Source organism: Lathamus discolor, chromosome 1 (assembly GCF_037157495.1).
Source record: "Lathamus discolor isolate bLatDis1 chromosome 1, bLatDis1.hap1, whole genome shotgun sequence".
Taxonomy (NCBI): Eukaryota; Metazoa; Chordata; class Aves; order Psittaciformes; family Psittacidae; genus Lathamus; species Lathamus discolor.
This window is the reverse complement of record NC_088884.1, coordinates 11957770-11983615: the sequence shown is the minus strand read 5'-3', so window position 1 is coordinate 11983615 and position 25846 is coordinate 11957770. Positions and strand designations below refer to the sequence as shown.

Sequence of the window (25846 nt, the reverse complement as noted above, 5' to 3'; positions counted from 1 at the left end):
ATGCCAAATACAAATTTACTTAGCTTGCTGGTAAATATTAATTACATTTACTAGTCTCCATGTCTCATTCCCACTAACATCAACAGAAACTTGCTGACTGAGCTTGAAAGGAGCTGTCTCTTAGACAGGAACAGATGACAATTTGTCAGATTAATTGCTGTTCTTTCTTACATCTTTCAGGGGTAATGACTGTAATTAGCTCTTCACTTCCCAGAGAAAACTGGTTTCACTGCAGTAATTGCATAAAATAGGTTTTTGTATTCTTATATAAAAGAAGTCCTCTGATGTTGGCAAATTAGAGTCAATTGAACTAAAGATTACACATGAAGTTTATATAAAGACAAACTTCCTTTCTGATCAGTGACTGACTGAAAAATGGGTTAAACATTGAAACACCAGCTGCATGCACAGGATTAATCAAACAAATCTTCCACTGAAACCTTCAAATAACTTCTCCTAATCTTGCCTGAGAGAAAGAAACCATTTGAGACAGTTTACCCACTAAATTGTAATCCATTAAGACAGTATTTTCAAATTTCTCACTTCTACTGTCTTACTAAATAAGGGGAAAAAAATCTGTAAAGATTAAAAGCTACTGGGGGAAATGCAGTAATGACTAAGTGAAATGTAGCAGCCTTTTATACATAGAAATTAGACTAGATGTTTTTTAATCATCTTTGAACCTATAAAACTCTCAAAAGGAGTTAACATTGCTTCTACAGGCTGTGACACTGCCAAAATACACTACTATTAAAAATAGCTCAATGTAATAAATCAGCCATACTTAAGATAATAGCTGTCATATCTGAGTACGTAAAAAAAAACCAAACTCTGAAGTGTTTATTCTCATAATCCCCTGACAGGTAAGAAAATACTTCTGTTTGCTTTTGGTGAACTGAGACATTGAAAAGCCAAAACTAGGTCAGCAAAGAACTTGAGCACCTAATTTCTGTTCACTTCCCAAACTACATACAAATCCAAAACAATAACCCTCAAATCTTCACTAGCTCTGGCTTCAAGCAGCCTCCACCATTATTTCTATTAGGATTCTCTAAGTGACTTGACTACATTTGCTAATTAGATATTAATGACCCTATGGACAGTCCCAAACAAGCTGTATCATTTAAGGATATAGAACAAGATCTGCATTCAAAAACAACCTAGCAGATAAGGAAGTAGTGAACTGTACTCATCACCCCGTCTTTGCCAAATAAAGCAATGAGCAAATGTGACAAAGTATTCAGTCCATACTTCATAAAGCCAGGCAGTCCTAAGCATTAGAGAAGAGCTTTTTAGCACTGAACAGATCCATGTACCCTGAATTATGTTGTAAGTCAAGACAGTATATGAATGCAAGTTATGTGTGGTTACAGCTTTTACTGAAGTAGGTGAAGAGGTACTGATACATGCTTCCATATTTTGTGTGAAACAGATACAATGCACAAACATCTACTGAAAACAGGATTCTAATCCAAAAACTCAGTGATATCCAGTGATATCCAGTGATAGGACAAGGGGCAATGGGTGTAAACTAGAGCATAGGAAGTTCCACGTTAACTCCCTTTTTCCAGAAAAGAGTACTCCTGTATCTAAGTTCTCATACTTAATTTACTGTGGTTCAGCGAAACAGCATCAACACAACAAACTGGGGGAAACACTCTGTTGGGATTTTTTGTTTCCAGGAAATTCAACTGTGCACCACTACTGATAAGTAAAAAAAACAACTTGTTATGAATAATCTGAACTTTTCAATCAGAAGAAAAGATGGCAACTTTCCCCTGAGGTCTTCCACCTATTTTTAGCCAACGTGGTATCTGTAAACTTTTATAATTATTCTGAACAGACAACCTATGTTATTTATATCACAACATTACAGGACCGTACGAAACTGCAGATAAAGTCATGTAGGTACTATTCACACAATCAGCACACTACAGGCACACTACTGCCACAAAGTGAGCACTGATATTTCTTATCTACAGCAACAATTTTACCATATGCAAGCATCAAGAAGCAAATCAAAGCTTACCATTCCCACACCACAAACAGTTCCATCAGCCAAAGGCATGTGCTGAGTACGACAACCCTTGTGAACCCCTTCTGTGCTTGTGCACCATAAGCGTTTGCATTGTTTCTAAAAAGAAAACAAGATTACTTTTTTGGTACCTGTAACATCTTTTTAGACATCAGTTGAATATTTGTATTGTTTTCTTATACTATGTGGCTTCGTGTTTGCTATTAGTAGTACAGTTTTTCACAAATAAAACCCCAACAAAATAAAATGGATTTTGCTTAAGGCCAGGCAGGAATGTGGAAAATTTGAAACTGATCCCATTAGAAGTAATAGATAACTTCATTTTCTAATCCAGTAGAAAATTCAATAAAAAAAGTATGTAAGAGGTTACAGTTGATACTATGCAATACTTAGGAAAAAACTCTAACTGGAATTCCTCTTAAAAATAAGGTGCCTAGAAAATTAAGAAAGCCTCCTTTTCAAACTGTTAAAAGACTCTTAATGGACAAGTACCCTTTATGGATTACAAAATTTACAAAGCAGTCTTCAGTTACCCCTTCTTCAGGTCTTTCAATCCTCCTTTACTTTTCTATAATATTCCCGTGAGGCTGGACTCCTTCTAAATATTTTACTTCACAAAAATTTCATTCAATCTGAATCCAATCTTGAATTCCCTCTTTTAAATAGCTCTAACCAGCCATGAAATACTAGTAAAGGTATTTGAAACTTGGTCCAAAATCTAACTCTACATGACATCTTGACAGTAATGAATGAAGCCATAATGTTATATTTGTGTCTAATTCATATTGTAGTGGCCACATTAGGTTTTCAAAATACAACTTAATTTTCAATATTCATCTACTCAAGTTTTCTTTTCCAGATCCCAATTTTGCTGTAAATAAATTCTTGGTTCAGTACACAAAATGTACACTCTAACAGGCATGAAAATATTTTTGACTTTTCAGCAAAGTAGAGGGAATCTACTCTTTGGACCAAATATTTAGAACAAATATCTGAATTAATATATTAACTTTCAAGCTATATTTTTTTAAAAAGCACTAGATGAAGCAGATAAAGAGTAAGATAGATAGCTATAATCTGAAAACATCTGTAGAAAGCATTGAAATCACTCCTCTTCAGTAGTTGCAGAAAGCCTTAATTTATGCAGCTTTAGATCCGTTAAAGGCATTATAATCACATTCACAGGTGTGCAAATCAAAATTAATGCATCCTATTTTTTAATTCTGTATATTTCTAGCATATGGAGCTGTGATGCTCTCCACTGCACTCTCCACCCTTCACTAAAATAGCTCCTGAACCTTGACATATTTCAGTATAAAATTCTTCTAAAACCATGAAGAATGAGATTTCATTTCTAAACCCACCATTCAGTAATTTTTTAGATTAACATGATCTGTTGTTCACTCACCAGATACGGGCACACTTGTGACCCAAGACCAAACATAAGTTCACACTGCTTGTTGACATCATACACTGACCCAGGGAGCTGAGAGGAAAGATCATATATTCTTCCACTAGGTTTGTCTAGGAGGCATTCACCATAACCAGTACTGTTGTAAGAACAGGAATAAAATGTGAACAAAGTGCTCTTAATTCACTGGGAACCTACTCAATCAACACTTACAAATGCATATCTCAGTGAAGTTATGGGTTTGCATTACTACCTGCCTATATAATTACTTTAATTAAAATTTATGAAATATACTAGGTCACCTGATTTTCCTTTATTGTATTTTGCATTAAATCCACCAAACAAAGCTTCAGGTTTTTTGCCTGCTGGCTGTCATTTCTCATTTTCACATTCTTACATGAAAAAAAGAGATGGTACTGCCTAAATTTTACATAGCACTTATTTTTAAATAAAAAATTCCAAAAATAAAGTGCGCTTATTCTGACTTACTAAAATCATACTAAAGGTATTTTCAATAATTAATATCACTAGGTCAGAAAAAAAAAAATCTTCTTAGCTTTACATGTTGAGTACCACTTTAACAAAGTCATGAATCATCCAAAGTGTTAAATACATGCATTTTTCTGGACAACTGAGGCCCTACAAGTCAATGATTAACCCTAAGAACAGCACAAAACCAGTAATACACAGAATTGGAAGACAAAACAAACTGACAACAAAAACAAACCCAAACCCAAACCCATAGCATTACTGATACTTACTCAAGAAATTCAGTGATGTATTTCTGACTGCATTTTGACCAGGTCCATGGACTTGTATGGTAATTTAAAGTTGGAGCCATCACATGGTATTGATGTTTAATCCCAGCTTCTTTACACTTAAAACTGTCATCATGAGGCACATTAAATCTAAAAATCAAACCAGACAAAATCCCAAATTCAGCAACAATTAATTGAAACTCTCTTTGTTGTAGCAGAAAATGCTTGAGGTTTGAGTGTGAGAATGCCTTAAAATTTAACAGGAGATAGTATGACTATCTGACACCATGGCAACGGGCATCTTCAAAATGCCTTACAATATTCTCTCCTTAACCAAAATGCTCCTAATTCCAGGCACAACAGAATTTTATAATTACATATTTCTTTAGCTCATCAGAAAAATTAGTGTTCCCAGAGTAAGCTGCTTTGAATGAACAACCTGTCTCCTCAACTGATTATACAGGACATCGCTAGACTGTCCATAACATACTAGCCCAATATTCACATCATAACTCTTTCTATTCAGTAACAAAAGCAAACTACAGAGCACATCAAAACCATATGTATGCACCTAACACGTTTTCTTATTTTATATCTCAGTTTAAGTACCACGACAAATGCAAGGTATCTAAAAGAACTCCAGGTACATGAAAATCAATCAGTTAGCTACTGAGTTCTGTAACATCATCATTACCTACAGTGTCATGCCTCACTGAGCTAGAATATAGCACCCTTCTGCCATCACTGATGAGGTATGCTTCATAAAATAAAATACTGTCATCTCCTATTACTTCTCTGTGTAAAGTATTTCTCTTTGTGTTCCTTTACTTGTATTCTGAAAGGATCGACCATAAGGAAGAATATTTCTGTATTATATTAACAATTATTTTTTCTTAATGGTAAAGTCCTGTAAGGGCTAGAATGCAGCTGGTGTTAGCAGGATTATGCTGCTTAGCTAATATATCTGTCCCAGTTTATATGACAGAAGGACAGAAGACAGCTGGCCAGTACTTCCCGTAATTCAAGATATGAACCAGGTTATAAAATTCACTATTTCTCTACAGCTAGGTGAGGGAGAGTTGGCTCACTACAAGAGGCAAAAGTAGCAACTCTTCTAAAAGGACTTACCAGACTGCACCCTATTAAAAACATAGAGCTCATCACTAGAAATTGGTCATTCAAAAGGGAGTAAAATAAAACTACTTACTGGAAAACAGGTACTTACACATGTCCAAGTTCATGTGCTATAGTAAAAGCAGCACTCAAGCCATTTTCTTCGCTTATGGAACAGCTGCGTAGTGGGTCACACATCGTACCTAGCTCTGCCAAACCTGCAAAATTGCATCCTTATATAAAACCTTAACAGAATGACTTTTCACTTAGAAGTGACCTTATGTATGGTACCCAAGTTGAAAGTCACACATCAACTATGCAGCAAATTTACGCAAAACAAACCACCTGGCACCAAAGTATGCGCCAGGGCAGAAGAGCACTGAGAAGTCTATTTTTTTGTCTGTGTCACTTAAATTTTGCATCTATTTTCTGATTTATTCCTAAATGATTTTTCTCCCTACAGTGAAATTCTCATATATTTTCTGTTATAAAACCATACTGATTAAAAAAGAACAACTCACCAAGAGTATCACACTTCTCTCTTGCTCTGCAGATATCCTCCCTTGAAGAAAAAAAAATAAAAGTTTAAACTATTATAGCAAATAAAAGAACATTTTTAAAGTATTTCACTGTTGCTATATTAATTACAGCAATTGCAAATCTCTTTTACAGTCCATTCAAACAATTTGTGTTCTTTTGAAAGAAGTAATTTAAATTCACCAGACTAAGCTCACTGTATTGATTTCTATTTAGCTTGCAAATAATAAAAATTAAAATACTATGTTATTTCTCTAAAATGCAGAAGGCAGATCAAGCATGAAATGTTGCTGAAAAATGTGCAGATGCCAATAGACTTGAAACGACCTTAGGCAGTGGACCATCTGCCAAAATAACAATGTAAAATTCAGGACAAATATCAAACAGTTTGAAGTGCTGGAGTTTGTTCAACTTGAACAATAGGGTGGTATGGGATGGAAAAAGCAAGAGAGAGAATAGATTTCAGTGAATGAACACCAGAACCAGATACTGTACCTAGTGATAAGAACAGCAGTGTCATGATGAGAAGGGTGAGCATCATCCAAAGTGTTTTGTGCTTGCTGCCATAAGCAAAAATTATGAAGAGTGGTAGCTGCATTAAAAGTGATAGCTGGTCCTTCCTAAAAAGGGATGGCAAAAAAAACTTTATTAATATTAATGCACTTGCACTTATTAACCTTGTCATTTGTGTCCCTAATCTCCAAAACAGTAACTTTGCATGGAAAAGAAGTCAGAAGGACTCAATGCAAGAGTTCACTCATGCAGATTTGTAGGATCAGATCTTAATTTAGCTAAGAGCCATCGGTCATGAGAATTCATTATTTTAATCAACGTTTATGAGCATCCACCATGTGTTAAATACTAAAAAAATAAAAAACCAATGAAAAAACCAACAGCAGTATTTATGATAAACAAATTTAAGAATATGTATTTGAAAAGTGAACACTTATTACAATCTTAAAATATTATTTGTTATGGCTGAAACCCCTTTATTAAAGCTGTAATTTCCTTGTTATGTTTCCATGTGTATAACCACACTTTATGACATCAGCTTTCATATGGTATCTCGTTTATGCCCATTCAGTCAACAGGAGGTGCTAATATGTGAGACATAGGGAAATACTGGCATTCATAAAGTCTCTGCACTTAAGCTCACATTTGATATTTACTGTCCTACTTAAAAAAAAACAAAACCAAAACCATTTATAGTTAGAGAAAATATTTAGTATTTAAAACTGAAAAGTTTCAAACCTTGGAATTACAATGCAAATTCATATGTTTTGCTTTATTCTATTCAAAATAAATCTTTTTTATATTTATTTTTCCTACCTGTTCATTGTGAATTACAATTAATTTTACAATAACTATATTTATAAGATTTCCAATACTTGCATCTTTATAGATTGCTGCAACCTAAAGAGAAAAAAGTCAGATTAGAATATTAAACTCATCTGATAAACCACATATCTTTCTGTCATGCAAACAAGTTATCAAAGAAAAACAAGCTTCTAAACAGCAGATGCCTCATGCATCCATCCATACCTTTCCACCGAAGCATATGACAAACCAGAAGTAGCTGTCCAGTTTTTTATATTCACATAGCTATAAATTATATTCATTCCCAAACATTTAGACACCATGTCTAGTACACTGTAAAACCTGTAGTTCATTGGTAAAATATCAAAGAACAAAAGTAATGTTACTGCGGCTGTCATAAACCAACTTAGACCTATGCAGACAATTTGTAGCATCACTACATAAAGTATCAGAGGATTTTAGAAAGCAGCTTTGAACCAGTATGGTTTTGCCCTTGCTTTTAATGGAAACTGGACTGAGTTGTAAACCGATATTGATAATATACACAACACACACAAATGATACTTTCCTCATTTATAAAATTTGCATTTACATACCCAAAAGGCATCTTTTTTACATATTTTTTCAGCCAGATAGTAAAGGTCATGATTCAATTCCATACACTAAAGTAACCCATTTTCAATGTTATTCTTCTTAAAAGCAGTAAAAAAGTTTATTCATTCTCAATAATTTCAGACACCAATCCATATGCCTTCTACCATTCTGCTTAAAGCAGACCTGTCTAAACAAGAGTTGCCACCGAACATGGAAGTACCAGGCTTTCCTCCCTTCTGGCTTGTGCCAAAGCTGTAAGGATACATGAGTAAGAAAATCAAGAACTGATCCAGCAGAAAACAAATTCTTTTTTCTTTTATTTTTTGTATCATGTTGTAATGTCAACATGGTCTCATTCCTGGCATCAGCTCCTCTGACACAGGTGCTGACAGAGGGAAAGGTGCATAAGAACTGACTTCTTTTGAAAAGAGCCTACACTTGAACTGGCCCAAATCTCTTACAGAAATACAGCCTTGCTGTGTATGAATCCTATATACCTGAGACCAAGTAATTCTGTTAGAAGCTGGAACTGACAGAGTACTGGCTCCCAACTCAAACCCTCCTTTTCTCTAAAATAGAGAACATAATGTGCAGCATTGTCCTTCATTCTTTTATTGATACACGAGCTGGAAATAAAGGATTTGATAAGGGCAAGAAGGAGATGCAGTTTCAGAATCCATGTGGAGAGCACATTTCAGAGCAGTACAGCTATTGTCTGCTTTCATAGAATCATAGAATAGTTAGGGTTGGAAAGGACCTCAAGATCATCTAGTTCCAACCCCCCTGCCATGGGCAGGGACACCTCACACTAAACCATCCCACACAAGGCTTCATCCAACCTGGCCTTGAACACTGCCAGGGATGGAGCACTCACAACCTCCCTGGGCAACCGATTCCAGTGTCTCATCACCCTAACAGGAAAAGAATTTCCTCTTTATATCCAATCTAAACTTCCCCTGTTTAAGTTTTAACCCGTTACCCCTTGTCCTGTCACTACAGTCCCTAATGAAGAGTCCCTCCCCAGCATCCCCATAGGCCCCCTTCAGGTACTGGAAGGCTGTTACGAGGTCTCCACGCAGCCTTCTCTTCTCCAGGCTGAACAGCCCCAACTTCCTCAGCCTGTCTTCATACGGGAGGTGCTCCAGTCCCCTGATCATCCTCGTGGCCCTCCTCTGGACTTGTTCCAGCAGTTCCATGTCCTTTTTATGTTGAGGACACCAGAACTGCACACAATACTCCAGGTGAGGTCTCAGGAGAGCAGAGTAGAGGGGCAGGATCACCTCCTTCGACCTGCTGGTCACGCTCCTTTTGATGCAGCCCAGGATACGGTTGGCTTTCTGGGCTGCGAACACACACTGCCAGCTCATGTTCATTTTCTCATCGACCAGCAATGGTCTCTCCTCTATATGGTCTTCGTTCTTGGTTACTGACCAGCAATTGTTCAATTATTCTCAGGTAGAAGTAAGGAGCATCTCTCAAATGAAGAGCTCAATTAGGCATAGACACATTCAAACACCTTTACCCAAGAAAAGATGCCTGTAAAAGCTCAAGCACTATTTAGACAAAAAGTATTACCTGAATTTGAATGGAATAAACTGCCATTTTGCTACTATTGAAACCACTTTTAAACTACCACAAACTACTGAGCTCATAATGTGTTCTTATAGTTTCAGGCCCACTTTGATAAACCTAGAAAGGTTATTTCTGGATCTTTATCCTCCCCATGAAGTATCACAAACAGTCATTTTTTGACTGACAAACAGTCAACAGTTCTTGAATGAATTGTCTTAGGTAAGCTTGTGCTAAACATACAAGTAACACTACTCCTATTAACCTACATTTGAGTCCAAGTATGGATCCCTTGTCTCATGGCAACTTGCCATGATCTCCAAACATTTAGTTATTACCACTGCTTTCAAAAGATCAGAAATCAAGATGCTGTGTTGATAGTGAGATACCCTTATGCAATGGTTTTGGCTGGCATAATTTTCTTCATAGTAGCTAGTATGGGGCTATGCTATGGATTTGTGCTGAAAACAGTGCAGATAATACTGGGATGATTTAGTTATTGCTAAGTAGAGCTTACACGGAGACAAGGCCTTTTCTGCTCCACATCCCACCCTAGCAGCAAGGGGGCTTGAGGTGCACAAGGAGCTGGGAGGGATCACAGCCAGGACGGCTGATTCCAACTGACCCAAGGGATATCCAATCCCATATGGCATCATGCTCAGCATATAAAGCTGGGGGAAGAAGGAAGAAGGAGGCGATGTTCGTAGTGACAGCATTTGTCTTCCCAAGTAACTGTTATATGTGATGGAGCCTTGCTCTCCTTGAGATAGCTGAACACCTGCCTGACCATGGGAAGCAGTAAGTGAATTCCTTATCTTGCTTTGCTCATGCGAGCACCTTCTGCTTTACCTGTTAAACCGTCTTTATCCCAGTGAATGAATTTTCTCACTTTTGCTCTTTCAATTCTCTCCCCCATCCTGCTGAGGGGAAGCAAGGAAGCAGCAGGGTGGTGCTTAGATGCTGGCTGGGGTTAAATCACACCTTACTAGTGAAAGAAGGTATATTCTGCAGGCTAGCTGAACACGTGTGAAGAGAAATATTCAGGAGTTGAAAGCCACAAACTGAACCTGAAGTTTTACCTCGGGAACTGTACAGGCTAAAAATCATCAACTGAGACCTGAAATGATAGACCAATGCAGGGAATGATAAAAGATCTGGAATATGAATTTATTAACTTTAGTGGAACAAAAAAGGCATAAGTACTCCCTGCTCCTGCATTCTACGGAGACCTCTTTCAATGCCCTCTTATTGGAAGCAGTGAAGAAAAAAAAAGATGAAATGAGATAGGAATTTGATAGAATACACCATTTCTTTACAATTTCCAGATCTACTTGCTTTACAATGATCTAAATCCAGTCTTCGGAGAAGTAGGAGGTAACAGCTAAGACAAAAGGAAATTAGTTTCAAGAGATTTTTCAGACTCCTAAAACCAGAATCCATACCACAGAACAGTTCAGACTGCACAGCAACAAAAGAAGAAAAAAAATAAATCAAGCTAGGTGCCCTTCACTGGAAGGATCCCAGCTTTCATTTCCATGCAATTCTCAAAGACTAAGTCAGATCTTGTCATCACCACAGCTGTGGCTGTCAGGTGAGTAGAAGCAACTTGGTCACAACAAAGTTCAGTTTCTCTTGATATCCCTGTTGTAACTGTTCATTAAAAAGGGACTGTAAATTGTGGCAATGTCCTGTTCAGAAAAGTGGCTAATAACATAATGTGCAGTACAAGTTAGGACCCTGCCTTGATGAAAATAAAAATACCAGCTTTTAATACCATGTTATAAATGGCACTATATAACGCCATTTTCTGATTCCAGTCTCACTGCAAGTTAAATGATCTAACTTGATGCTGTCCCAGTCCTCTCCTTGAATGCATGGCTGCCCCCTACCGTGCTCCAACTCTAGCACTCACATGACCAGGCAGTCAGCCAAGTTCACAATCTGAGCTGGCCAACACAGCCCTACCACAGGTGGTTTTGCATGTCAAGTTTTCTTTTCAGAAAGGCAAGATTACATTTTCTTGCTGCAAGCAGACTCATAGCAGACCAAGAAGTTTTTTAGTACCAAGCTAACTGTATAAGCAGCACATTTCTTGAAAAGATATCAATAATCAGGTACCTTACTCAGAAAATGAGGACAGTACATTAAAATGTATTGTGGAATCAGACTTGATGAGGTTTTGGTGCTTTTACAGTAAATTCCAATGTCTTAATGAATTATTTCAGTTGCTAAGATCAAGCCTTTGTGTTAGAGACTTTGAACTGTTGGAGCATAATGTGCCCAAGAGAGAGTCCTCCAGCTACTAAATCTAAGGCAGTACTTAATGCCTGCTCTGCTGATGCAATGCTTGGAGGAACAAGAAAGAACACTGTAGGTTAAGCAATCACAGACTTCTTTATTTTACTTATCATTTCACATTTAATAATGCAACTCTATTGTATTTCAATACAAAAGTTTTGATAAAGTCCTATGACAAAGGTATTCTTTGTTCTCTTAAATACATATTTCCATCAGAACTAGTAAGTATTTCCAAGACAGAGTGTGAATATTGTGAATACTCAACTTGCCAAGATTTATGCAATTTTGAAGAGATGAGAAAATACATTCCAGTTCAGTGGGATTACTTACATGCTGAGAGTTAAGCCTTTGCAGGTTGAATTGGATAAGTGACAAGACACTTAGAACCCTAAAAATATTTAGCAGTATATTTAATTTCTTATTTTCCACTCATAAAACAATATCCTATAGCAGCAAACTTACTTTGCTTTGCTCTGTGGATGCCAATATAAAAAAGAAGAAAAAAAGAAGAAAGAAAAATGGCCCAGGATTTCAAAGGTTCTTCTGGGAGCTGGATGTCTAAGTTTCATTAAAATTTAATGGGATTTACATGCTAAAACTTTTTAGGTTTCTTTAAAATCCAAGCCAAAACTGAATATCCTTAAAAGTTTCAGAATGCTTATAAAAGTAGAGTATAATGCTTGATTCATTTAAAAAGCCAACAATCTGACACAATACCCCATAACATCCTGTTAACAGGATGTTAATGGCTGCTTGACCAGACACAAGTACCAGTTAAATCTAATAATCAAACTTATCTGTACATTAGCAGAGAGGATAAATTTTAAGTTGCACTTCTTCCCTTGATGGTAATCAAATCAGACTAATAATGGTTCTATTTTAAACACTAATAGGCTGTGGGTCAAGAAGTGACTCACCTGCATATTGATGACTTCTAATACAGATTACATAGCAAAGACTGCGAGTCATTTGTTTTCCTACTCTTCATATTATTAATAGTTTACTGAAAAAAACCCAACCCAACCCCCCAAAAAAACAAAACAAACCAAACCCCAAACCTATTATGGGGAAGGAGAAGGACGAGTAAAGAAGAGACTGAAGACTATCTTCATATGAGTTATTTGATTTCATGAAGCTATATATATATTTGAGTAGAGAGTTGGACAAGATGACTTCCAAAGCTCCCTTTACAACTTCAAGAAGTGATATGAACAAAGATATGTATTCAGGGGTGGGGACTGTGAAGAAAATCTTTCAGAATTATGATCTGATTTTATATTAAAACCCTGCATTTATAACAATTAAACATTTCTAGAACTAACATCTTAAACTTTTGTTTCAAGATTACCTTCAGAAGCAGCAGACGTACATGTGGAATAAAAGCTGCCAGAAGATGCCAGCTACGCCTTACTATTTTGCTGTGGTATTCAAAGATACTAAATTCACATTATAGATGTAGCATCTTATTGCATGCCACTACCTCAGAGCCAGCCCTAAGCCCTAATTTCATAGCATAGATAAGTAAGCACAAGAATGAAGCTACAAGCTTTTTAGCAAAGAACTGGTATTCTTTCACTCACACGTGTATTTTAAATGCTGTATCTTAAAAACAGTTCATATATAGATTCTCTTCAGCAGCAATTATACAATTCATAACCTATTAATCTAGTAGAAGTCCAATTATGCAAGTAAAAAGAGAGACGAAACATTGCCCTGTAAGGTATAGTGGTTGAATATACAACATCTGCAGATTCAGGACCAATGTTTGTTCTTAAGAAAGTATGTCAGGAATAACATTAGCTATAATCACAACAGTGCCTCATGAAAATGACACAATAAATGTTCCCTTCTATCTTATTGTAAAGTTTTGTCAAAACCAGCTTCCATTTTCAAATGATTTAACCATTACATTTGATTGCACAGCTCTGGATTATAAAGTAACTTTATAAAAAATGTCATCTTTAGCATCAGTTGTTTCTAGAATAATTCCAAATTAAGTCTGTACTTTTAAGTTAAAAGAAAAATCCACCTTTCAACACAGATTTTTTTCTGTAATACATGAACTTTCAGATCTTCACACTGCTACCAGTAATAAAAATAAATCAGAAGACTTAATCAAAGTATGCTATCTCCCTTAAAATGTCATTATTTCTCTTATAAAAGCAATAAAAGAAAATTCCATCTTCTAAATTTAGGTGCCTACATCTGTGTAATAGGTGACAGCACCTCTACTGCCATTAGCTGGAGATCTAGAATGGTGAGCAGAACTCAGTTCAGTTGCCTGACTACACATTATCTAGTATCATGTCAGATGCTATGGGTTATCTATACAGAACTGGCAGATATGACACATGACCCACATGAGACTTGCACACCTTTGCGAAGCAGCAGTCGAGGCCAAGTCAAATGTTCTATGGCATCTTAAATGGCCATAGACACTTACATAAAGCAAATCAACTGATCTCAGTGGAAACTAGAGAGCTATTCTGTTCATCCTAAAGCAGATGTCTATATCTGGTTAAGTAACTAGTTCTCTTACTTAAAGCAGATCTCTATAGATACCTATATGTAGGTGTTTTAATTTGCCCAATGTTAGATGCAGTTTCATACAAATGAAGCTTCTTGAATACACGGAAGGACAGAAATCTAGAAATAATTATTATGCAGACTATTTTAGCAGGCCTTTTCCTTAAAAAATGGTTCAACAGACATCACAATAACCCTTTGATTTTACAGAGCTTATTTTACTAGATCCTGAATCAATACAAGAAATGACTTTCAGTTCAAGAGAGAATTCACCATAGAAAGAGCTCAACTAAATGACACCAACTCAAAGTCTGACCCATATTAATTTGAAATTACTTGAAAAGCTAGGATTATTATAAAAAAAGCATTTGTTCACAATGCCTTTTAACCTCTGCCTACTGCAATATATTCATACATTTAACTCACTGAAGCATAAGAATTCTTCTAATGCAACAGCAAATCAGGAAATAGGTCACACCATTTCACCTACACTTACTGCATTAAATTTAAAAGATCTCTAATTTGAAATTTGGGCCCTTTTTTTTTTTTTAATCTTTTATGGGATCTCTTTCTTCTAGTACAGATTTGAGGCAAACCACAAGACAAGGAGGTTGCAGAAGAGAAAATAACAAAACAGAAATAGCTGAAATAGGTAATATTTATGAGCTAAAGTTTACTTACTATTGACATCAATGTTAGTACGTAATGCTGTAAATTCTGTCCATGGTGATTAACCATTTTGGTGTCAGCTGTAACCATCACTTCTACATATCTTGGATAGGAAAGAAAACGTTTTTTCCTGGAATGTGGATTGCCACCATCCTCTATAGATAGGTTATTTAAAGCATACTCTAAACTGAGAGACTCCTGTAAAACTTTGCTCTCTTCATTTAAACTGCTGAAGGCTGGATGTAGTAAAGTGCTGCTCTTCAATTCTTTTTCTGTGAAGTAAGAAAAGATTTACTGTTGAATGCAGTTTCTAAATTTAAAGAGAAACAGTAATCTGTGCCTTACAGTCTTTTGTAGTTGCTCCAATAAATGGAAAACAGGAAAAATGACCATATTCTTAATGCTTGGAGCTTTTTTCTCACTAGGTTGCTCATATTAATAGAATTTTCATACACAACATCGGAAAAAGAAAACCAAAACAACAAAACACACAACAAACCAAAAGACCTCTACTTTGGTTCAGTACATATTATCTGTCATTAAAAAAGAATCAGGAATAACAACACTTGCTTGATTTTCAAAGTACTAAATCCTTGTTCTGCAATTACAATCAATAAATAGATAGCATCACCTTCCTAAAACTGAGCTAAAGAAGAGAAATACCTTTCACTACAATCTTTTGAATGCAAGATGATCGTAACTTGCTTTCTGGCCTTAGTATCTCTGGAAAAGCAGAATTCTCAACATACTGTTTCTGAGTATAAAATATGCTTTAAGAATTCTACGAATTTTCCAAAATTCAAAACCACTTGCTACCCAAGTTACACCATTAGTTTTGCAATTTATATTTTCAAACATCTGGACAGATATTCTTTAAGAAAATAAAGTTGAAATTTTATTATTTTCCTTTTCTTCAGCTAGCCATACTAACATCCTCAGCCTTGCTTAAACATTCCAGAAGTGAGAGTGCATTCAAAATGCATAAAAACAGATTTCAATCTCACAAAATGTGTAGAATTTTAATGAGACAGGATATTTCTAAATGCCAAGCAGAACCAAATCACAGAATCACAGAATCCCAAGGGTTGGAAGGGACCTAAAAAGATCATCTAGTCCAACCCCCCTGCAAGAGCAGGGTAACCTACAGTACATCACACAGGAACTTGTCCAGGCGGGCCTTGAATATCTCCAGTGTAGGAGACTCCACAACCCCCCTGGGCAGCCTGTTCCAGTGCTCTGTCACTCTTACAGTAAAGAAGTTCTTCCTGATGTTAACGTGGAACTTCCTATGCTCCAGTTTACACCCATTGCCCCTTGTCCTATCACTGGATATCACTGAAAAAAGCCTAGCTCCATCATCCTGACACCTACCCTTCACATATTTGTAAACATTGATGAGGTCACCCCTCAGTCTCCTCTTTTGCAAGCTAAAGAGACCCAGCTCCCTCAGCCTCTCCTCATAAGGGAGATGTTCCACTCCCTTAATCATCTTTGTGGCTCTGCGCTGGACTCCTTCAAGCAATTCCCTGTCCTTCTTGAACAGAGGGGCCCAGAACTGGACGCAATATTCCAGATGCGGCCTCACCAAGGCTGAGTAGAGGGGGAGGAGAACCTCTCTTGACCTACTAACCACTCCCTTTCTAATGCACCCCAAGATGCCATTTGCCTTCTTGGCCACAAGAGCACACTGCTGGCTCATGGTCATCCTCCTATCCACCAGGACCCCCAGGTCCCTTTCCCCTTCACTACTTTCCAGCAGGTCAACCCCCAACCTGTACTGGTACATGGGGTTGTTCTTCCCCAGATGCAAGACTCTACACTTGCCCTTGTTAAATTTCATCAAGTTTCTCCCCGCCCAACTCTCCAGCCTGTCCAGGTCTCGCTGAATGGCAGCACAGTCCTCTGGTGTGTCAGCCACTCCTCCCAGTTTTGTGTCATCAGCAAACTTGCTGAGGGTGCACTCAGTTCCCTCATCCAGGTCATTGATGAAAATATTAAACAGCACCGGTCCCAGCACCGACCCCTGAGGAACTCCACTAGTCACAGACCTCCAGCTAGATTCTGCGCCATTGACCACAACTCTCTGCCTTCTTCCTTTCAACCAGTTCTCGATCCACCTCACTACTTGATCGTCAAGCCCACACTTCCTCAGCTTATCTATGAGGATGCTGTGGGAGACAGTATCAAATGCCTTACTGAAATCAAGAAAAACCACATCTACCGCTCTACCATCATCCCTCCACCTAGTCACTTCCTCATAGAAGGCTATAAGGTTGGTCATACATGACTTCCCCCTCATAAAACCATGTTGGCTGTTCTTAATGACCCCCTCATCCTTGATATGCCTAGTGATGGAGTCAAGAATAAGTTGTTCCATCACCTTTCCAGGGATGGAGGTAAGGCTGACCGGTCTATAATTACCCGGGTCCTCCTTCTTGCCCTTCTTATAGATTGGTGTGACCTTTGCCATCCGCCAATCCTCAGGCACCTCGCCCATTTCCCATGACTTACCAAAGATGATGGAAAGTGGCCTAGCAATGACCTCCGCCAGCTCCCTCAGCACCCGTGGGTGCATTCCATCCGGACCCATCGATTTACAGATGTCCAGTTTGCATAGCTGATCCCTAACCCAATCCTCATCTACCAAAGCAAACTCCTCCTTTGTCCTGACTCCTTCTGGGGCTATAGAAATCCGGGGCCCTCGGGGAGAGTCTGCAGGAGTAAAGACAGAGGCAAAGAAGGCATTCAGCACCTCTGCCTTCTTTATATCCTCTGTCTCCAGGGTACCCACTTCGTTCAGCAGTGGGCCTATATTGCCTCTTGTTTTAGTTTTATTTGCTATGTATTTGAAGAAGCCCTTTCTATTGTCTTTAACCCGACTAGCAAGATTGAGTTCCAAGGAGGCCTTAGCTGTCCTAATTGCCTCCCTACATCCTCTAACAACTGTCCTATATTCCTCCCAAGCGGCCAGCCCCTCCTTCCATAATCCATAGATTCTCCTTTTCCACTTGAGTTTGCCCAGCAGCTCCTTGTTTAACCACGCCGGTCTCCTAGATCCCTTACTTGACTTCCTACTCATTGGGACGCTCCGATCCTGAGCTTGGAAGAAGCGGTCCTTGAATGCTAACCAACTATCTTGAGCCCCTTTACCGCCTAGTACACTTTCCCATGAGACTTCCCTTAGCAGTTGACTGAAGAGGCCAAAGTTGGCCCTTCGGAAATCCAGAACTGTGGCTTTGCTAGGTATTCTATTCCTCCCACACAGGATCCTAAACTCCACCATCTCATGGTCACTGCAGCCAAGGCTGCCATTGACCGTCACCACTTCGACCAAACCCTCCTTGTTGGCGAGTACTAAATCTAGCAGCGCTGCTCCCCTAGTTGGTACGTCCACCATTTGCATTAAGAAATTATCATCAATGCACTCGAGGAACCTCCTAGACTGTGAATGACTGGCTGTGTGAGTCTTCCAGCAAATATCGGGGTAATTAAAGTCCCCCACGACGACTAAGGCATGTAGTCGCGAGGCTACTTCCAGTTGCCTGTAGAAAGCCTCATCAACTCCTTCGTGCTGATCAGGAGGTCTGTAATAGACCCCCACAACTGTATCACCCGTGCCAGTCAGCCCCTTGATTCGTACCCACAGACATTCCACTTGCTCCTCATCCGAGCTGCTTTCTCCTACTGTGAATCTCCACTCAGTTGTGTTTTCTTTGAAACCAAACAAACAAAGCCTGTATGCTTCTATCAAATGAAAAAAAAAAAAAAAAGCATTTATATCACTAGGCTTTAAAAAAAATTTGTTTCCAACATAATGAAAAACACTCTTAAATAGCACTAGTACAATAGTAAAGGTTGAGAAGTGCATTGCTCAGACAGGATCTTCAAAGGCTTCTACATCGTTATATCCCAAAGCAGATGGTATCTCAGTGTTTAGAACGACTCTACGGATACCTACAATTTCAAATAAATCTTTTCTAACCCCCCTCTTTTGTCTAGTTACTGTACTTTGATGGTAACTGCAGGTGCCTTTCTCACATCTCACTAATTTTCCAACTATAAAGATGCGTGCAGAACTGTGAAAAACAACTACTGCACATTTTCTGTTAAAAAACTAAAAACCATGTTAGTTGAAAGCACAGTGCTTTCTACTTACTGCTTCATGGTATTAACAAAGCTTTTTTGTCTTTCTATTCCCTTTCAGTGCGTACATTCTCACTCTTAAGTTACTCTGCTTAATGATTAACCTATATACTGTGAATCTATGAAAGTACAATCATACACTTGTTATATATCCTAATAGTATGTGACAAGTGCATTGTAAATTACTCCACTTTAAGTAAAACTAATTATTATGAATGTGCAATATGAATAAGTTATTAAAACACTCATAAGGACAAAAATCTACATTAATGGGTAACATTAAATACTCCCACTAATAAGGAAGACAGATGTCCTGTATTATCCATTAGACTTGCACTAAGTTCATTAACTTTCATGAATATAAGCAACAACTTCTGCAGATTTACTCCCTAAAAGTTTATATTTGGGATGTAGGTGTAAAGTAAACCCATAGAGAAGTTCTTACAATATCATTCTTAATTTTTTTTTAAACATGCACATTTTGTCCTACATTTGAATTAGCCACTAGCAGAAAAAAAAAAGAAGAAATGGCTGCCAAGCCTCCATGTAGCTTCTAATGGAACAATCTGGAGATGATTAACTCTTTAAATTTTTTAAACATCTGACAGTTAAAAGAGGTCACATTAAAATCAAAAGTATGACTATACCTGAAACTTCACAAGGTTTATGAGATTTCTGATATTTAAGTTCTTCATGCCTGTATATAAGATGTGGCTTGTTATGCTCATCTTCATGTTCACCTCCATCCGCTTTCATCAGAGGTTCTAAAAAATATTCACCATCATGTGCCTTAAAGGTGCCCATCTGAAAGTAAGAGAAGTAATTGATTTATTTTCCGCTAAAAATATTGATATAAACATAATTTTCATTGAAATAATTACATAAATTTGCACTTGAGACAGAGGAAGCTTCAGTACAATGGGGAGATGGAAGCTTGAAGGTAAGGCAAAGAAATTTGCTTTCAGAGACTTGTCTCACCAGAATAACTCATAACAGACTACTCTATGTATTAACAATGTATCACAGGTAATCACTATGCAGTTAATAAAACAAAAGGGATCACAAACTTAGAGAATCTAGGTACAAGCAAGCAGGACCAGCTACGAAATGTGCAAAAGCAAGCAGAGGTCCTCAAGAAATTAAGGAATTGATTGCTGTCCAAATTCTAGACTGGTTTGTCACCTTCTATCCTTTTACATAACTTATATAGTATTGTATTCTGATCATAGATTAGAAACAGTGTTAACCCAATATTCCTTTTTAAAGGCTTCGAAACAAGTTCCACGAATTCAAAGTTGACGGTTTCATTAATGCATTTTTATCCTCGATTTCACCCCCAGCCTCTACAGCAGACACACATGGGTAACTATGTAATGGGAACCAAAGGAAGCTGGTTACTAACAAGAGCACTGGCACATACACGGAGAAAAAGGACAAAAATCAAGTTCCTTTCCCCCACCCCTCTACCCCACAATCCAATTTCATAATTTTAATTAATAATTTCAATTATGAAATCATAAACCTGAATCTCTCTTACTGTATTTCTAACCAAATTCGTATCTTTCTATGGATTAAGAACCTTATTTCAGGACAGTAGGAGGAGAAAAAAACATGCAAGAATTTCATCAAATTCTTTTCCAGACTTTTTGGCAACTTCCAAAATTCAGTCAATTAAGCACTTAAGAGTGAGCAGGTGCACTGCATCCTGTTAGCTGTGGCATGTTGACCAATAAGAGAACAGTGATAATCTACATAATATAGTTTAAGAGATTAAGTGTTCATTACAACCTTGAAACTCAGGGTAATAGAGAAAGTGGCAGAGCAAGACAGACGAGAAGTGAGAATATTTTTTTTCCCCCATGCAACCTACAAATAGCCTTTTAAAATCTGCTGCGTACTAACTCAGTGTCCAGGATACTGTACTGGAATTATATTATCCTCTTGAATTCAGGATCCTTCAAAAAAGTTACCAATTTCCTGTGTTTAAAAGTCTGTTAGGCTTCAAGGCATATGTCAGACTATCTGTAATCTTGCCTGATACATACCATACACATCATCCAAAGTTACTGTAAACCCATTGTGGTTGGATGCTCTGCATCACCTTTGTTGCAGAATGAAAAAAGGCCCAACTAAGTAGCATTTTTCCTTTCAAGACTGCTTACATCCAACTCAGACAAACACTTTTCCCCCCAGTTCCATCTAAATTCTTTGCAAGTAGTTTTTCTGCTGGATCTTTTACATGTTCAGTTCAGCCTTCTCACATCCAGTGTTTCCAGGGCATGTGATTTGTAGAGGACGGCAGATCGAGCGTACTGAGAATGTTATGTGCCTCCCTGGAAAGGACCTCAGGAAGAGATATGCCACAGCTTGTCAGTTAGCCCTAAGTAGGTGCAACCTTCTGGGCAAAATGACAGGGACAGAGAAGAAGAGCCTGTCACTCAGGGTCAAAGAAGCAAGAACTAATGCTAAGATTCATATTCATGTTGATGTTTATTACATAAATTATTAAATTCCCAGTTACAATACATGATATATTTGACCCCATACCATTTGTGAACACTAACTTTCTTTTCTCTTGATATGCCATAAACCCTATCATTATGTAAGAGACATTTAAAATATAATCCTTTAGATTTCAAAAACTTTATTCCAAAAATTAAACAGTTTTATTCCAACATATATTTTACTTCCCTCCTACTCTTTCCAGTACCTAAAGCAGATATGCTGTATGTGTCTCTTCAATGGCTTTTCGAATTAGCAGGCTCTCAAATTTTACAAAGAAATGGTTTCAGCTACAACAAACATACCAATTAGGAGAATAATAGCACAGATTTAATACAGAGTTTGTGCTCAATTTTAAACTAAACTCACCTTCCACAGTATCAGACTTCCACTAGAAAAGATGAATGGCAAGAACAAGACTTTATTTTTCTACCATTTCCCAGTCAAAAAAAACCCAACCCCAAACCATCATTAAGACCTATGACTTTGAGTGAGTCTGATCACTGAAAATTCCACTCAGACTCCTTACCCCATACTTAGTCAACCAAGAACTACCAGAGGAAACAACCTATCTAGAAATTCAAAAACGTATTTATGCACACATTATCCTATCCAGTGGTTTAGGAAGAATCATCATAAGGCATGGATCTAAGTCAATCTAAGATTGATGATACTCCAAAAGAAGTATTTCTGCCTTGCCCCTCCTGTAGATGTGCACTCCCACACTTCTCTGTTTAAGCACTAGCAATTGAGATCATGTACACTGCATACCAACTCCTCTGTACAGTTAAAAATATATGCCTCCTATCAAAGAAATATATTTTTCAACTGAAATAGTAAGGGTCACTTGGCACACAGAACCACTTTTCCTGGCAAAAAAAGCAACTTCATATCAACAAGAGCTTACTGGACAACCAATCCATCAAGCAACTCAGAATAGTGCTACAAAGCCTGTGCATCAAGCTGAGCCTAGCAATGAATACACGATATAAAATGCCTGTAAACATCTGCAGCTCAACTTTCATTACTCTATAGTCTAAGTATCAGAACTCTATCAGAGCCATTCTTAACTGAAATCCAGAATCCTCTGCTGAAAAAGAAAAACACTGAAGTCAGCTAGAGAGAAAAGAACAAAACCGAAAAAAATCTCCTCTGTTATAACCAAGAAAATACAAAAAAACACACCATAAACTTATAGCCCAAAAAGTTAAGACAGACAGCTAGAAGGGAGGAATACTGTATTGTTTCATGGCCTCAGAATTATTCCTAGCTTTTTGCTTTAAATCAAAAGATTAATACAAGAAGAAACAACAGCGTCTTTAAGACTGGAGATTCCACCTTCTCAGACACTTGGGGTAATTACGTTAGGACAATGGAGCCCGGGTTCCTCTCACTTGCTTACTCTCTGTCCCACTGATTCTTGCATAGTGCCCTAGGATCAGCTGCCTGTTTAGATATAAAAGAAATAGCTGATCAAAAAAATCTGTAATACGACAACTTTTCAATCTTTCCTCAGTGTATACATAGAGAAGCAAGTAATTACTATCACTGACTAGTTAGGAATACTTACAACGAGCTGTCTACAACAAGTTTTTTGTACATCCCCTATCCAAGTTGAGAACTCCTCATTATATTGTATGTGAGAAAGACCAAAGTATAAGCAATGCAAAGGGTTCTATCTTGAAAAGGTATATGATATTTATTATTTCAAACCCGAGCAGATATTGAGATTGAAACCACCAATTCAAATCCTTTAAGTTATCCATGAAGACTAAAGATGGATTTTGATCAGTTACAAATGGTTACCTTTTCATTTTCCTAACGCATAGGTCTTCAAAAATTCAGTCACCAACTATTTTGTTTTATAGTTCTTCATACATTAATAAGTAATACTTAATCTGGCCACAGATTCTGCTAATACAAATAGAGCTATTACTGTGAGCTAGGTGCACAAGGAAAAGGGCTGTGAGATCCAAATTAAAAATACTTCTGGTAAAACCAAATAAAGCAAAGTCACTTAGATGTACAGAGGCAGGTTGTTGAAACAGGAGCCTGAGCATTTGCAGGAAATGAAATCAGAAATAAACTGGATTAACTTATCATCTACAGATGCCTCTCAAATAATTTAACAAGAAATCTGCCTGAAGCATTCTATTTCTGTTCTCAGATAAAGAGGTAAAAGTAAATTTAAAAGATCTCTTCAGCAGAAGTGGAGTACAAAATTGAAAACAGTCTCTTACACTTCATAAATAAGTGGTCCAAAGAGGGAGTGCTACTCGGGACTCTGCATATGCCTAGATTTGAGGAAATTTATGAGAAAATCCACATGAGAAAGATTATTTATTTCTTGGATTTAAAATACTCTGGATAAGTTAGACACTTTATATTAAATCAAGGTTCAATGGATCAACACAGCTACTCACTATATATGGTATGTCTTAGTGCTTTAAAGTGGCTTAAAACTGAATAGTCTTAATCAATGCATTTGCTCTGTTCCAAGAGCAGTAGAAATAAATATTGCAGAAGTTATGGTTAAAGTATGTACCATACCCACATACAAATTGTATCTTTGTGTATAATGCCAACTTCATAGAACACATGGAAAACATAAGGGATATATAGCAGGCTCCAGAAACATGGAATTAATATGTCCAACAGCAAAATTGGAAAGGTTTCAGAAAAATGCCAAAGAACAACTGAAAGTTCTGGAAAACACAACTCAACTGGCAGACTCCTCCCAGGTAAGCTCCACTCCCGGGCTCAAGTATTTTTCATGCCCTTATGCTATGACATCTTAACTCAAACTCAAAAAACTGCAAGTAGTTTACAGCAAAAATACTTTCATGGTCAATCACTAAATCCCTTCCTTTATAATACCCTCTTTTTCCCCTGTCCTCCCTCCCCAGTGTGTAAGTTCAAACCTCTTCCATCCAGAGGGTCCTTGACACGCTTGTAAGGTGGGCTGATGCCAACCTTATGAAGTTCAACCACGACAAGTGCAAGGTCCTACACCTGGGTCGGAGCAATCCCAGGCACAGCTACAGATTGGGCAGAGAAGAGATTCAAAGCGGCCCTGTGGAGAAGGACTTGGGGGTGTTGGTCGATGAGAAAATGAACATGAGCCTGCTGCAGTGTGCGCTCGCAGCCCAGAAAGCCAACCGTATCCTGGGCTGCATCAAAAGGAGTGTGACCAGCAGGTCGAAGGAGGTGATCCTGCCCCTCTACTCTGCTCTCCTGAGACCTCACCTGGAGTATTGTGTGCAGTTCTGGTGTCCTCAACATAAAAAGGACATGGAACTGTTGGAACAAGTCCAGAGGAGGGCCACCAGGATGATCAGGGGACTGGAGCACCTCCCGTACGAAGACAGGCTGAGAAAGTTGGGGCTGTTCAGCCTGGAGAAGAGAAGGCTGCGTGGAGACCTCATAGCAGCCTTCCAGTACCTGAAGGGGGCCTATAGGAATGCTGGGGAGGGACTCTTTGTCAGGGACTGTAGTGACAGGACAAGGGGTAACGGGTTAAAACTTAAACAGGGGAAGTTTAGATTGGATATAAGGAGGAAATTCTTTCCTGTTAGGGTGGTGAGGCACTGGAATCGGTTGCCCAGGGAGGTTGTGAGTGTTCCATCCCTGGCAGTGTTCAAGGCCAGGTTGGATGAAGCCTTGGGTGACATGGTTTAGTGTGAGGTGTCCCTGCCCATGGCAGGGGGGTTGGAACTAGATGATCTTGAGGTCCTTTCCAACCCTAACTATTCTATGATTCTATGATTCTATGTGAGGCCTTCACCTTTTTCTTCCTGCTCCACTGTTGCAATGTTTTCTAGTGAAAGCCTTAAGAAGCATAGCATAGTTACTGAAGAAAAAGGTACTAAAGGTTATCTGATCATGGTACACTGCCAACATCTGGAATATATATTCCAGATATATATGATATTTCAGAAATGATATTTCAGAAATAATGTATCATATATATTTCAGAATATATATTTCTGATAGAGGATAATTCAGTTAGAAACAAGAGGCAGCGGTTGTGAGCTAATATTTTAATTAAAACTAGAACTAATATAATAGAAATAGGAAAATAGTAATAAAATAACAAATATACTAGCTAAGCAGCAGGGAAGAAATACCTAGCAATGAATAAGTATTTCCTGGTGGAAGACCTCTGCAGAAGTGACTGAAACCAATATATTTTAAGTTCTTCAAGAAATGGAATAATATGCTAAATGGCTATTACAGGGAAAAAAAAAAACACCTTTCATTTTAAGTGTAACTCTGATCTAAATACTTCTCCTTGCAAATTCTGTCATGTTAAGATTTCATGAGCAGACTGTAATCACACCTTTAGCACACCTAATCACACCTTGACCAGAACTG

General features: G+C 37.8%; 1 protein-coding gene across 1 annotated transcript in view; it reads right to left on the bottom strand.

Moving 5' to 3' along the window:
• Nucleotides 1-25846, bottom strand: part of ADAMTS20 (ADAM metallopeptidase with thrombospondin type 1 motif 20) — a 91324-nt gene that overhangs the window by 55308 nt on the left and 10170 nt on the right. Inside the window, exons 3-11 of the mRNA XM_065691669.1 lie at nt 19618-19774; nt 14840-15099; nt 7184-7267; nt 6350-6474; nt 5839-5879; nt 5430-5535; nt 4208-4354; nt 3444-3585; nt 2030-2134 (exon numbers count right to left, since the gene is read on the bottom strand). Coding sequence (XP_065547741.1) covers nt 2030-2134; nt 3444-3585; nt 4208-4354; nt 5430-5535; nt 5839-5879; nt 6350-6474; nt 7184-7267; nt 14840-15099; nt 19618-19774 — 1167 coding nt within the window. The remainder of the gene's footprint in view (nt 1-2029; nt 2135-3443; nt 3586-4207; nt 4355-5429; nt 5536-5838; nt 5880-6349; nt 6475-7183; nt 7268-14839; nt 15100-19617; nt 19775-25846) is intronic.